This window comes from Ictalurus furcatus, chromosome 22 (assembly GCF_023375685.1).
Source record: "Ictalurus furcatus strain D&B chromosome 22, Billie_1.0, whole genome shotgun sequence".
Taxonomy (NCBI): domain Eukaryota; kingdom Metazoa; phylum Chordata; class Actinopteri; order Siluriformes; family Ictaluridae; genus Ictalurus; species Ictalurus furcatus.
In genome coordinates this window covers 14,514,979-14,530,290 of record NC_071276.1, presented here as the reverse complement: position 1 = coordinate 14,530,290, position 15,312 = coordinate 14,514,979, and the positions used below count along the sequence as shown (strand labels likewise).

General features: G+C 36.4%; 2 protein-coding genes across 12 annotated transcripts in view; one reads left to right on the top strand and one right to left on the bottom strand.

Moving 5' to 3' along the window:
• Nucleotides 1–3,261, top strand: part of parp8 (poly (ADP-ribose) polymerase family, member 8) — a 48,929-nt gene extending 45,668 nt beyond the window's left edge. For 3 of the 7 annotated variants that reach the window (XM_053610251.1, XM_053610253.1, XM_053610252.1), the window contains exons 24-27: nucleotides 108–181; nucleotides 271–340; nucleotides 454–538; nucleotides 2,950–3,261. In XM_053610251.1, the coding sequence (XP_053466226.1) occupies nucleotides 108–181; nucleotides 271–340; nucleotides 454–538; nucleotides 2,950–3,052 (332 nt within the window). In that variant the 3' untranslated portion in view covers nucleotides 3,053–3,261. Of the gene's footprint in view, nucleotides 1–107; nucleotides 182–270; nucleotides 341–453; nucleotides 539–2,283; nucleotides 2,829–2,949 lie in introns of all 7 variants that reach the window. The other 4 variants (XR_008384330.1, XR_008384329.1, XR_008384328.1 and 1 more) reach the window with 4 other exon arrangements.
• A 2,778-nt stretch (nucleotides 3,262–6,039) lies between these two features.
• On the bottom strand, nucleotides 6,040–11,710 carry si:dkey-3h3.3 (uncharacterized protein LOC100144568 homolog). 5 transcript variants are annotated; one of them, XM_053610652.1, is made up of 5 exons: nucleotides 9,960–9,978; nucleotides 9,680–9,811; nucleotides 7,753–8,727; nucleotides 6,398–6,615; nucleotides 6,040–6,283 (listed from the first exon to the last, which is right to left on the bottom strand). In XM_053610652.1, exons 2-5 carry the CDS (start codon nucleotides 9,701–9,703, stop codon nucleotides 6,214–6,216), a joined length of 1,287 nt encoding a protein of 428 aa, XP_053466627.1. In that variant the 5' UTR covers nucleotides 9,704–9,811; nucleotides 9,960–9,978; the 3' UTR covers nucleotides 6,040–6,213. The 5 variants fall into 5 exon arrangements, 4 of the variants coding, with proteins under 4 accessions (XP_053466627.1, XP_053466625.1, XP_053466626.1 ...); XM_053610650.1 differs by lacking the exon at nucleotides 9,960–9,978 and adding an exon at nucleotides 11,539–11,695 and having other exon boundaries at nucleotides 6,041–6,283; XM_053610651.1 differs by having other exon boundaries at nucleotides 6,041–6,283; nucleotides 9,906–10,039.
• Between the last annotated feature and the right edge of the window lie 3,602 nt (nucleotides 11,711–15,312).

Here is a 15,312-nt window from a genome sequence, read left to right as displayed (position 1 = left end):
GAGAAACTATTTGAAGTTTTTTACCCTGAAGGGTTCTGTGTAATTTTAGAATGTGTTAGCGATAGTAACCTTTACAAATGTTCATGAAACACGTTTGCTTCTTAAAGGGATGAACAAAAAGCAGCAGAAAGTTGCGGCAAAAGACGAAACTGCTACGAACAAGACCAGTATTCATCTGCAGGTAAAAACTGATCCTAGACTTTAACATGCTTTTATAGATTTTACTATAAACTTATACGGACATGCAAAACATACATTTATTCATTGCAGTCACAGAAAAAAGGTCAGCAGCCACAGTTTCTGCAGAGTCGCAATCTGAAATGCATAGCCTTATGTGAAGGTACAGTGAACAGCATGCGCATAACATAACAATGCCAATTCATAACAATGGCCTTTTCATAAACTCCTTTCAGTTATTTCTTTTCATAATTGTTTTAACATTCACTCTTTCAGTTATTACTTCGCCGCACCTTCACAAGCATGGCGACATCTGGGTAGTCCCAAACACTGATCATGTCTGCACACGATTTTTCTTTGTGTAAGTATATTTTCTATAAAAAATGTTTATAATCTCAGCCGTAATCATGTCACTTAATTTCATTCAACAAATTAGCCGGGATCTAATAAATTAAGAAGAACAGTGACTTTGAGCCACTTTTCATTAGTGAACTGCATAAAACATAACAAGAAAAGCAGAACCTTCATCGTACTGGTTCATTTTTCTCATTGCTTAATCTGTATAATGAAAAACAACCTGCAATAATCGTTATTTATAATTATATAGTGCTTTTTCTTTTCAGTTTAAAATCTCAAAGTCAAAACAATTTGTTTATCATAAGTCAAAAAAGTTAAACATTTCAGGATGTGCTGTTCTAGTTAAATAATTAATGATGACTTGGTGTGATGTGTAATCACCACAAAGTAGATTCTTGTTCCTATAACAGCATCTTCTGAAGTGTTATCCTTTTTATCAACATTTAATGTTGTGAACATTTCCTGAAATCAGTTCCTCTTATCACTTACATTATAACGGTTATAAACGGCTGTAAACAACAGCTGTTGTTCTTTCACTTTCTCTTGAAGTTAATAAGACAGAAAAAATGCAGCTTATGTTTACCAAGAAACTGGAAAGGGCAAAGTCCGCTGTTTTAAAGACTTTCCCATGGCAGAAAACTGTTGTAAACTTAGTTACAACATCTATAAAGAGTTGTTCTCTCACCAGCCTCTCTTTTTTCTCTCTTTTGAAATTAATAAGACAAAAAAAAAATAGTCTGTCCTTATGAGTTCCCTGTGGTGGAAAACCTACTGATGGTTACAAAATTCCGACACTGAAGACTCCTTCCAAAAATGCGAAATAAACGCCTCCTCACAGAAAACGTCACCATTTTCTTTTTGATAGCGTTTTTAATCATTCTTAGATTATGTGAAATGTCCACCATTCACCATACAGGTGAATGAGGTGATACTATAGACACGATAACGTATTAGAAGATGCTCATTAATACAAACCTGTGAATTAAAGTACATTAAGGAACTAGTATACAGTCACTAGAGAATAAACTAAAGATTGATGTTGATGAAGTACTGCTAATCATGAAAAGTATATTTAACACGATAAAAGACCCAAGAACTAAGAATAGGCCAAGCTACACCAGTATTGTTTTTAATCTGGATTTAAAAACACCTCCTGAGCTATAGAGCATTCCTAATGTTCTCTGGCACACTATTACAGAGATATAAAGAATATATTGTAGAATTTGTCTCAGGAATGCAATTTACCTTGAAATCTAATTTACTCGGCTATATTGCATTTAACTGCATGCTGCCTCAGAAAAGCCTGAACTAAATGTCAAATATTTCATTACATTTCTACAAATACTCACTTTTAGTCCTTTAAAGATTTGGGGGGTCATGGCTGAGGTTACATAGTTTCACAGAAGGATATTAAAGATCTCTTTTTTGTTAATACAACAAATAGTCTCTGTTAATATGCTGTTCCAGAATGGACTGCAGCACATTTTTAACTTTCAGGATAATCTTCCTCAGTGGCTGTGAGAAACAATCCCATGCTCTTTAACAGACAGTTTTTAAAAGAGCCTCTTCATGCTCTACTTGATGAAGCCAGCTGGTAACTTGGGGGAAACTCTGGAGGTTCCTCCAGGTACTCTGGTTTCCTTCCCAGTCCAAACGACATGTCATAGGCTGATTGGCATTTCCACATTGTCAGTAGTGTGTCAATGGGTGTATGAATATGTGTGCATTTGTGCCCTGTGATGGGTCCAGGGTGTCCCCCGCCTTGTGGCCCGAGTTCCCTGGGATAGGCTCCAGGCTCCCCCACGACCCTGAGTAGGATAAGCAGTATGGAAAATGGATGGGTGGATGGATGGTATGTCACTATAGGAACTTAATGTCACATCGAACCTGCATTCCACATTTTTCCCCTATAATGATTGTAATTAGATTTCTAAACGAAGACTTATCAAATGATTTATTAACTAATGCAACTTTATGAACTAATGAATTACACTTTTTCTTTTTGTAGTTACATTTAACGTTGTGGAACATCCACAAACAAGTTGGTCTTGTCATCACTTACATTTTAGCAGCTATAAACAGTAGTTCCCTCACCAACCTCTCCTTTTCTTTCTCTTAAAGGTAATAAGATTAAAAACAAACAAACAAACAAAAACCTGGCGCTTGTAATGTTACAGAAAAAGAAAACATAAAGTCCTCTGTCGTGACAACATTCCCATAGCAGAAAACTTCCTGAATGTTACAAAGTGCTGACACCAGAGAGGCCTTACATAACTGTTAAATAAACATCTTAGGTATACAAGTTTAATCAGCAAAAGAATTGAACAATGCTGTGGTATAATCTTATTTAATTTAGTTTAGGTGTAATTACTGAAATCTGTTCTGTTTTGTTCATCCATATTCTTCTTCAACTAGCTATGAGGATGGACAGGTGGGCGACACAAACATCAACACGCAAGACCCCAGCATCCATCGAGAGATCTTACGAGTCATCGGCAACCAAACAGCCACAGGATGAACGACTCCAAAAGCAATACCGCTGCCTAAACCTGCCCTCCTGTCTCAGAGCTGGATATTTGAGCATAGGAGGGTTTATCATAGGTATTTTACTAATCACAGAACACAAGATAGAGAGAAAATGTCTACAAAATAAAAGCAGTTTCCCATATGTATTTACACTGGCGAATACATTTTGCCAGGTTTATGAATAAAATAAACATTTTTAAAGATTGTGGTATGTTCTCGGTTCAGCCGATTTTTTTTCAAGTTAAGAAAGAAAAGATCCTTATTTCTGTAACATTTTGAGACTTCTGCCAGATGTTATTTGGCCTTTGTGGTATTACACCATTCTGCATTGTTTACTAAGAATTGGACTTTTAAAGGTACAACTTTGTGCTTACCGAAGGTGTTAATATGCACTTTATTTTTTCTTAACGTAAGGTTTTAGTTCCAACTTTATTATATTAAAATGCCTTTAAAGACAATGGATTGCATATTGACCTTGGTGAAGGTGAGCAGAGCAGAGACGTTAAGAGTTGAAAGGTTGTTGTGTTTACAAATCCCATGTTCCTGAGCTACATGAATTATTACATGCTACCTGGCAGTAGCTGTTGGTTTACAGTTTCCAAAAAGAGGTCCCAGTTTATTCCCTCTGATTCCATGGCAACTCTGTTTGCTGTTTTTTCAACACGATGACTGTGACATTAGGTTGCCATTTTGGTATGATCTTCATAAAAAGATTTAAGTATTTAATATATATTTGAAAGACACTGATGGGAAAACAAAATGCATGTGGCTTTCCTTACATTTTCAGTCAGTTTGTGTTCTTAGATATGTTAATAGCATTTTTGTACAAGACAAACTGACACCCAGATGCAAAATGTATTTAAATATTTCAGTATATATCTTTTTTTTGTAAAGGTGATTTAAGATGGAATAAAAGTTGCAGCGTGTTTGTTTCTTGGTCAAATCCAAATGATCGAGTACTCCACAATTGCTCTGTCATTTCTCTCAAATTGTTTAAGGCAACGAGTTCAAATGTTGATAAAGGTTTCAGAAGATTGACGATCCCTTCAAAAAAAAAAAAAATCATGATTCTCTGATTCTTGACTAAATTATACATTGACCCAATCAAAGTAGAGTGCCATAAAGGTTATCACTTTATATTTATGATAAATATATAAATATATAAAATGATAGACTTTGTGAGCTTTCAATCTGGACTGACGTTAACTATGTTCAGATTACATTTACTTACATTTGATATGTATACAGATATTTTCACCTTTCATAAGACTTACATAATTTTTGAACTGTAGAGAAAAAATATTTTGTAATTTCATATATATATATATATATATATATATATATATATATATATATATATATATAAACACCATACTAGTACAGCATCCTATTCTTAAACAAAGTGTTAGTGCTCAACCTTTGGACAGCAATTATTCTCACACAAGTAAAATTCAAAACATGACTTGAACATGGTTTCTAAATAAAGCGTGCTCAGTGTTTTATTTGTATGGTTTTGTATATTTCACTGAACTTTCATGCCACTTAGCATTTGGTGCCTTACAGTGAAGGATTATTGGGAAATATGTAACTGTACATACTGTAAATACTGCCAGAACAACATGGAGTCCAACTATTTTCTGTATTCAGTTTTTACTTTTTTCTTTATTTTGCGAACAGATCAAGCTTTGGGGCTTTTTACAAGGTCTGGAAACAGTAGCTTATGTACCTGTTTATGTTCAATAAAGTTGAATTTACCTATAAATCCTTTTAAGTTTTTCATATCCTTTTCCTTCACATCAATACCAACTAAATTCCCAACTAAATTACCACCTAAGTAATTTGACCTGCCTTTAAAAACATAGCTGACAAGAACACAGAATTTGTTTTAAAAAATAAATGAGTAGGATTTTCAATTACTAAACTTTTTTTTCTCCAAAAAAACATGCTTCATATTGCTTTCCCACCAATCACTATCCAGAAGATTAAAGTGTTTTCATTAGAAGTGTAAGACAGTTCAAGTGTCTGATTTTTGTCCCTGTTCACATTCCATATAACATGTCCTCCATTTTGTCCCCTTCTACTTGCCACATAACCTTATATGGCCTGTTTCTCATGGTACTCTGTTGCCATGGCAGTTAACTAATCTCACCTGCTGCTAGTTATCTGTTGTTAGGTCAGTGTATTTATACCCAGTAGCTTTCTACATCTAGCTTTCCTCTTTATATTTCAGGTTAGGTGTTTATTTGCCTTTGTTTAAGCTCAGTCCTGGACTTTTGAGTGTCTGTAAATCAACAGTGTGTATTTATGCAAGCTTATTTACAGCAGATTCCTATTTTCAGATATTTTTAGTCCATACAAAGTTAAAATACTGATTACTACACAAAAGTACACAGTACTCTAAAGAGAGGTATGGTGGTGGAGTGTTCAAAGAATACTGACCCAGGTGTAATTAAATAATAAAAAAAAAAGTTTAATTCTTATATAAGTGATCAAAGTGGTACTTGAACTTAAAAAAAGATCCCAATCCAGTATAAGCAAGGGAAAAGAAAATGTCACCCATATCTCCTCTATAATGAAACAGACAAAGTACATTTCCAAGTTCTGTTTGTGTGCATGTAGTATATGGACATGGTGGATCTGTGTTTAATCGCTCATTCTCCATTCTGTCCTGCACATGAAATGCTCATTTGTTTAGAAAAAAAGACTCCACAAAAGGTCTTTTGAATTAATAATTTAATATGCATTGTGAGAGACAATAATCAGATCTGTGAAGGTTTAAAACTGATCAATTTACCATAAGAAATAGGAGTAAGGCACTTCAGTGATTGATTAACATTTTTAAAAAATATACTGTAGGAATATGCGTACATATGTATGTACATATATAGTAGTGTGTGTGTGTGTGTGTGTGTGTGTGTGTGTGTGTGTGTGTGTGTATATATATATATATATATATATATATATATATATATATATATATATATATATATATATATACACACACACACACACACACACATACATAAAACTTGTAAAATATTTAATATTTAAATATTCACAAATATTTTACAAGTGCCTTTAATAGAAAATTCTTGGAATACTTGTCTTGAATTAGTATTTACATATGTTCCAAAGCTCAGTCCCTATTAAATATCAGTAAATTCCTTTCACTTTCAGCTCCTCTTGGACCCGTTTCAGATAGTAGGGATCTGGGTAACCATAACTAGACAAAGAAAAAAAATCACAAAGCATGTTTAGTACAAAATAGCATTCATGTACAAATACAAGTTTGTAATATATCTGATTATATATCCATAGAGCTTCTGTGTGAACTTACGCAGTAGGCCCACCAAAGCAGGATGTCTTGTGATGAATGTCATTCCAGGTAACGACGTTGTTCCTGCCAGTGGTTGACGAGCATCCAACTGTGAAGGTTAACCTTTGGTCAAATGCTTGTTTAAGGAGATTAAGAACTTTCTTTCCCTCTGTGCAGTCTGGCAAGTAGGCCGTGCGTACAGCACCTTGGTAGGACTTGCCTGGATTTGGGTGTTCATCCTACATATTTACACATAAATGAGATCACAAAGTATTAGTCACAATTAGTTCACTATAAAAGAGGTGGAAATTTTGTAGAATCCTACATGGGTAGCTCAAATGTAATATTATAGTAGGGTCCAAAGTCCTATGTAGAACTTTGTGTTTTCTGACTCTGAACATCCTACTTCCTAACTGTCAAAAAAATGTAATGAATTAATTAAATAAAAACAGTTTTATTATGGTGGCTTTTAGATTTAACTCTGTAATGGCCTGTATATAAAATGATGAAATTCCCCAAAATTTCTTGTTGGAGGATGCATCCACATTTTATTATTACAAAAAACATAAACCTTCTATTTTCTTTTTTTTTTTTAAATATAGGGACATCGCCTATTGTTTTTATATAGAAAAAGTTAAAGAAAGGATATGACCATTATTTTGGACCTTTCTCAGCACTGGTACTATAGAAAAGAGCAAATTAAGGAATAAAACATGACAGGATCTGCAGTTACAACAAAATATTCAATAACTAGGTGGTGTTATGGCCTGACTTGGAGCAAAATTAGTGTTACCACCCTGAAGTTGATCATTTTCCAAAAATAGAATGTCTCAAAGTATTTTATTCCTCTTACACCACAACAATTTGCCAGTGTTAACAATTTATTTATTAAAGGACAATGCATTTTATCCATTTATAATTTTTATCCATTTTGTGGACTGTACAAGTTAGTACCTGGATTCAGTTATGTTATAGCAACCTCTCACTGTTTCTCTCTTGTCCTCCATCATGAAAATTTTCCCAAGTCGGAAAACTTTTACCTCTCATTGTTGTAAAGCTCTGATACTGCAGACTCCATCCATAAATGTTAAAAAAAGGTTTCCTCACAGAAAACTTCACCATATCAGTAATTTATACATTATTTATTCTGTTTATGTGGAGGATCCATAGAGGTCCCTGTGAATTAGTTGTTACTCTAGAAACAATAACATATTAGAACGAGCACATTTATATAAACCTTGCAGGCAGAATTACTGTCAGAGCTGTTGTTTCAGAAAATTAATCAATGCCCCCTGACCAATCAGAATTAAGAATTAAACAGTATTGCTGTATAATGTAAAATGAATTAATATAAAATAATGATTTGCATTACTCACCCCTTGTACCCCATCTGGAATGATGTATCGAATGATAATTGTTCCATACTTTTCATAACCGGGTAGACGCATCTCATCATATGTGATTTTCATACTGCCTCCTTTAGGTTGCGTTCCCTTTAGTGCACCGTATATAACTCCACATGTAGGACAGACAGGTTTAATTTCAAAAGCCCTCTTCAAACAGTCATTACAGAAGGAATGCTTACATTTCTCCAGAGTCTTCATTTTTGATTTCACCATTTGTTCCAAGCAAATGGAACAAGTTTCCTCTTTGTCTAGGCTTTTATTCTGTAATTTCTCTCTGGAGGCTGTGGCGCTCATGTCCACTGTGTGGTTGATTTTTCTAGGAGAAGACCTTTTAGCAGGGCTTTTAATGAACTCCTCAAACTTTTCAAGGCTAACGAATCTCCCGGTCAGTGTTATTTCATCTGTTTTCCCTTTTCCATTCCCAAGTAGAAGCTCTGGAAAATTTGCAAGCAACGGCTGAAGTTGGGTTGCGTCTAAATTATACGATCTACTCTGCAGTTCCGTAGCAATCTTCTGATAGAAAGTTACAAAGCGTTCTCTTGCATGCTGAGCGAGGATTGTTCCGTGTCTTGTGTCCCGTGGGTGAAAGGTCACCTGTTTCATATTAACTTGCATGCTTACTTCAGGTCGTATTATTTTATTGAGTTCTGCAGAGCATTTTCTTTCAATGTAATTCATAATTACACTGTCGACCTCAACTGGTTCAACTAGTGCACTGGAAGCTGATTTCATGCTGGCTGTGTGCTCATCTACACGGATCCTCTCTTTTTGGCCTATTTGTCTCTTCTTGCGTGACACTTCCAAAAACACACTGTCAATATCTTCAAAGGTTCCATCGACCTCTAAAAGTTGACCTCTTTGCTGTGTTTTTATGCCAGGCTTTTTAAGAACTGTACTTGGGTCAACTGTTTCTGGATCGACGAGAAGTGTCACTTTAGGAAATATCTGAAATGAAATGGCAGTGCAGTTTGAAAAGAGAAAGTTGGTCATGAATGAAATGATTTATTAACTCACCTGAGTTAATCTAACAAGTAATCCAAAAACTGCAGTGATCTACTGCTTAAATCTAATGCTTTACTACATTGTTTTTCTTTAATTCAGAATGTAATGAATTCACCCTTAAATGCTGGGCATGTAATTGAGTGCAAAATTTAGTATTCTCCATTGTTTTGGAATGAAAAAAAAAAAGGAAAATAATGGTATTTCCTGCAAAATCCAAAACAAGACAAAACCAACAAAAGGTTGTTTGGAAAAAAAAAAAAATCAAAGAAAGAAGTTTTGCCATGATTTTCAATCTCCTGATCTGGGCTGTTATGATATTAAGGAAGTGTATAATAACTGGGACAATCTCAAAGGGCACAAACGATACTCTTTTAAAAAACCTGTTAAAAAAAAAACCCGGTGAAGGAGTGGTACAGCAGCTAAGATTGCTGCCTCACAACTCCAGTCTTCAGCTCGAGTTACTGTCTGTGTGACACTTCGCATGTTCTCCCTGTGTCTGGATCTCTCCGGGTTCTCCACTTTCACACTCCACTCTAAATTGCCCCTGTGTCTGAATGATTGCCCTGTGATGGACTGGGTGTATTCCTGCCTCACTCCCAGTATTCCCAGTCTAGACTCCTGACCAGGATAAAGCGCTTACTGAAGATCAATGAAGTAGTCTTCTTTATTTCATCTTAGTCTTCTTTAACTGGCAACTTCTGCACTCAACCTGTACTGTTATTGTTGCATGGCTCAGCAGAAACAGTAAATACTATGATGTGTACATTACAAGGCTGATAATAAAGAGATAAACAAGACGAGCATGTACCTGATCATGATCAGCACAGGTTATTGTGAAACTCTTGAAAGCAGTAAAGCGGTAAAATCTTGTCTATGAAACGTAATTAGGACTTACTTCTGGTAAGTGTGATTCCGCCATCACGCAGCAAAACACACACGCCCCTGTGTAAGAGCAGCACTCCTGAAGTACGCAAATGCAGTTGCTGAAACTGATGCTGTGTGCTTAGTTAATCAACTCTGCAACACGCTGAAATAAAAAAAATAATAATAAAAATTTGATCAGCCCGCCACATCACGCTCGTCTTTTACTTTCGTTTTGCACAAAGCTTCAGGAAACCTACCGTAATAACCCAAATATGAGTACTGCGTGAAAAAAACATGGCGGACGACTTTACCACTTGTTTTGTCTTGTGGGGTGTTGGGAAGTATGTTAAGTATTCCGAAGACTAAAACGACTGGAATAAAGTTGGTTTGACGTTGTAGGTTCGATATTCGCAGATATGCAGAAATTAAGGGACCGTCTCTAAAGTTACATCAGGTATGATATGATACACACCTCTTAGATTTCTGATATTGTTTGATATTGCATTGTAGGGTTAAATATCAAAAATCTAAAAGGTGTGCGTCATACCTGACACCTAGTCGAACACGTTACAGTTACAGTTGGTTATATGACTGTAAGTCATTCCCTTCAAATGCTATTGAGCTTTAAATTATGGTATATTTTGTGTATGAGCCCATTCGGTAGTGAAATACATGGCAATATTTAGATATGATTTAATAGTTTATTTTAATAAATATCAGAAATCTAAAAGGTGTGCGTTATAGCTGGTTATATGTATATGTATATATATATATTATATGTAATATAATAACTTGGTTATATGACTGTAAGTCATTCCCTTCAAATGCTATTGAAGTTAGAAACGTGTTTAACAATGTCGTATGTAACTTTAGAGACGGTCCCTTAATTTCCGCATATCTGCGAATATCGAACGTCAAACCAACTTCATTCCAGTGGGAAGCATGTCAGGTTTTCCGAAGGCTAAAACGTTAAAAGTGGCAAACTGTGTACTGTTCACTTCCTGCCTAACATTCTGGGGGGTTCACACTACATATTTAAAACATGCTCTTAAATACGCAGTGCTTTTTGACATGCGCGTCTATCTGTTGCCAAGCAACGGTAGCGTCGCCACAGTCTATCACCCGTGTTTGTTTACTTCGGCTAAGCTATAAGATTTCAGCCTGCTGTTCTATTGTTCAAGTCACGAACAAAATTGTTTGCATGAGTAAACTGGTACAATTTAATGTGCATGTTTTGCCACTGCAACATGTCATCTCTTAGTTTAGATCTGGTTCATCTGACTGACACACACACACACACACACACACACAAACACACGTTTACTCTTTTCCATGTACCTCAATAAGAAGTAAAGTTATAGCTATAACTTGTTACTTTTTACTATTTTACTTACTTTTTACTTGTTACTATTTTAAAATGCTAACATTTTAAAATCTGTTTATCCATACTACTACTACTACTACTACTACTACTACTTATACTACTACTACTACTACTACTACTACTACTTATACTAATACTACTACTACTACTACTACTACTAATACTAATACTACTTGTACTACTACTACTACTACTACTACTACTAATACTACTTATACTACTACTACTACTACTACTACTACTACTACTACTACTTATACTATTAATACTACTACTAATACTATTAATACTACTACTACTAAACCTACTACTTCTACATACAACCTTAAAAAGTCCAGGCCCCCCAACATCCAAAGTTTGATACTGAAAATTCACATATTTAGAACATAGTTTTAGGATTACAGTTACCGTTTAAATTCACTTGATTTCTGAACAAACCAAGCCATGGTATGATGCCTTCTATACTAAACTAAGGTTACTTACTATTTAGGTATCTAGTTACTTACTGTCTGAAAGAAGCTCGTATGTTCTGCTGCACTTTTCTACGCTTGGCTGCTGTCTCCGTTTCTTACAGACTGACTGGAATAAAGTTGGTTCGACGTTCGATATTCGCAGATATGCGGAAATTAAGGGACCGTCTCTTTAGTTACATACGACATTGTTAAACATGTTTCTAACTTCAATAGCATTTGAAGGAAATGACTTACTGTCATATAACCAACTGTAAAGTGTTCATCTAGGTGTCAGGTATGACGCACACCTTTTCAATTTTTGATATTAAAATAAACTATTAAATCATATGTAAATTAGGCATGTATTTCACTACAGAATGGGCCCATACATAAAATATACCATTATTTATAGCTCAATAGCATTTGACGGGAATGATGTACAGTCATATAACCAACTGTAAAATGTTCAACTAGGTGTCAGGTATGACGCACACCTTTTAGTCATCATGCTATCTAAGAGGTGTGCATTGTAGCTGACACCTAGATGAACACTTTACAGTTTACAGTTAGACAGTTTACAGTTACAGTTTTACCACTTTACAGTTGGTTATATGACAGTAAGTCATTCCCTTCAAATGCTATTGAAGTTAGAATCGTGTTTAACAATGTCGTATGTAACTTTAGAGACGGTCCCTTAATTTCCGCATTTCTGCGAATATCGAACGTCCAACCTCAAACCAACTTTATTCCAGTTACAGACTGAGCGGCTAAAATATATCAATGAACTTGCGTTGAGTATGGGTGCAACCAAGTGGGAGGATACACACCTATTTTCCTTAACAAACGGAAATATATTAAAAAGGAATAGACATAAATAAATAGAATTGATGAAGAAAAGACAGATCCGTTGGCAGGGTTCATTAAAGGGGGACATATAGAAAATATTTTGTACTTTGCGGACATAACCCCCCCAAAGAATGTGTGGTTACGCCCATGGTAGTGTGTGACTTTGTATGTGATTGTGCCCTGTGATGGATTGGCATCCCGTCCAGGGTGTCCCCCACCTTGTGCCCCGAGTTCCCTGGGATAGGCTCCAGGCTCCCCACGACCCTGTGTAGGATAAGCAGTACAGAAAATGGATGGATGGAATAGCAAATGATTCTCACTTTAATTATCAGCATTATTTCACATGTACTGAGGTAAAAGTCACACACAAGCCTCATCATCGTCTCTTCACTGCACTGCAAGAAATAATCACTGATGAATACATTCTCTTCTCTTCTGTTGACTACATTTCATGTCAATGTCTTTACTATTAAAATGATCAACTTTGAATAAATGAAAAACTTTCCCCGCTGTACAGAGCACATCTGTACAGGGTGCGCGTCTCTCTTTTTGATGATATGACAGCTCAGGAATGTCACGTACACTTTGGCAGCTGGTATTTGTTTACAAAACTCAACTGATTGGGTTATGGCCATTTTGCAACAGCACATACTGTATCTATCCAATAAATGTGATCAAATTTTGAAGCCACTTGGCTAGTAAGGTTGTAGACATCAACTTCAAACGTTACTTAGAAACTTACATCATCCAGAAATCGTTGGTGTATTCAAAATTTTCGTGTTGTTCATGTACTAAATACTGTTTCTGGGCATGGGTTAGTAGGAGTATATTAAGTATGTACTTGAGTTAACATTAATATCTGTGATATTTAGCAGAAATTGGGCACAGCTAATCCTCTTAATAGTTAAGAAGTCTATCAGTATTTAATGACTACTGAACAGTGCACAGAAGGTATGTGTTCTGGAGAATTCGTTTATGCCACAAGAAGCATGACTGCTCCAGAAACCTGTTCAGCTACTTTAGTATTGAAGTCATGCTTTGACTGCTCCTTTGCCTTGCACTCTGCTCTTGCATTGAACAAGCATTGTGATTCCTATTAGTTTCTTAGGCCAATAGCTTTATAGCTTAATATGAAGGTTTCCATGGCTTTTTCATTCAGCAACAATTGAACAATATCATTAATATTATTTGTTAAAACCATAGTTTTCGCCTATATAGGTCACACACAGATGGGTGACAAAATAAAGTAAAAAAATAATAGAAATTGTCATAGTAAGGTGTTGGGTCAATGCGAGCCTCCAGAACAGCTTCAGTGCACCTTGGTGTAGATTCTCCACGTCTCTGGAACTGTACCGGAGCAATGATCCCCTCATCCAAACAAACCCCAACATCCAATTGGTGCATTTTTGCTGGTGGATAGTGCTGTCTAATGTCACTCTCATCGGTGTTCAGTGGTGGCTGCGATACCCCTTAGCATATGATTTACATAATTTTCATCATCATCAACCATTTCAATGAGCCCGTGTGCACTGTGGATAGGGCGGGGCCATTCTGGAAGAGATCTCTTCCATCAGGATAGAAATGTTTCATCATAGGGTAAAGGTAATCAGAAGAAGAACTTTGTACTGATCCTGTAGTGATCCTTCCTGCTAAATGGACAAGTGGACTTAAATCATGCCAGAAAAAAAAGCGGGAGCCTTTTACACTTGTCTCTCAGGATGAATTTTGTTGGCTGATATTTTTATGCTACAAATTTATTACAGTACCACAAAATAATTAGGTCTGTATCAGAGATGTAGATCATAAACCTAGCATTCATGAAGTACAAGCTTGTCACAACCATGGTAACACTGGCTAACCTAATGGGAGAGCTATTTATTTTTGAGCTGTTATTCTCATTTTGTACACTTGGTGGCATTTTCCTCAACAAAACTTGGTCCAAGATTTTAAAAATAAATGATACTGGTCATGTGAATGATATTTTGACCTCAACAAACTTTGACAAGGGCCAAATTGTGATGGGTAGAGGACTGGGTCAAAGCATCTCCAAAACAGCAGGTCTTGAGGGGTGTTCCTGGTATGCAGTGGTTAGTACCTACCAAAAGGGGTACAAGGAAGGACAACCGGTGAACCGGCGACAGGGTCATGGGTGCGTTAGGCTTATTGATGTGTGTGGGGAGCAAAGGCTAGTCCGTTTGGTCAGATCCCACAGAAGAGCTACTGTAGCGCAAACTGCTGAAAAAGTTCAAGCTGGCTATGACAGAAAGGTGTCAGAACACACAATGCATCGCAGCTTGCTGATCCTTTTACACCACCATAAGCACCTACATTGGGCATGTGAGCATCAGACCTGGACCATGGAACAATGGAGGAAGGTGGAATGATCTCATGAATCACGTTGCTTACCTGAGGAAGAGATGCATCAGCATGCACTATGAAAAGAAGACAAGCTGGCAGAGGATGTGTGATGCTCCGGGCAATGTTCTGCTGGGAAACTTTGGATCCTGGCATTCATCTGGATGTTACTTTGACACGTACCACCTACCTAAACATTGCTGCTGACCAAGTACACCCCTCATGACAACGGTATTCCATAATGGCCTCTTTCAGCAGAATAATGCATCCTGCCACACTGCAAAAACTGTTCAGGAATGGTTTGAGGAACATGACAAAGAATTCAAGGTGTTGACTTGGCCACTAATTCCCCAGATCTTAATTCGATCTAGCATCTGTGGGATATGCTGAACAAACAAGTCTGATCCATGGAGGCCCCACCTCTCAACTTACAGGACTTAAAGGATCTGCTGCTAACGTCTTGAGGTCTTGGTCTTTAGTCCATGCCTCGACGGGTCAGAGCTGTTTTCGCGGCACAAGGCGGACCTACACCATAATAGGCATGCGGTTTAACTGTTATGGCTGATCAGTGTATATATGCATGCAATGTAAGGGCGTGCACACACACACACACACACACACACACAC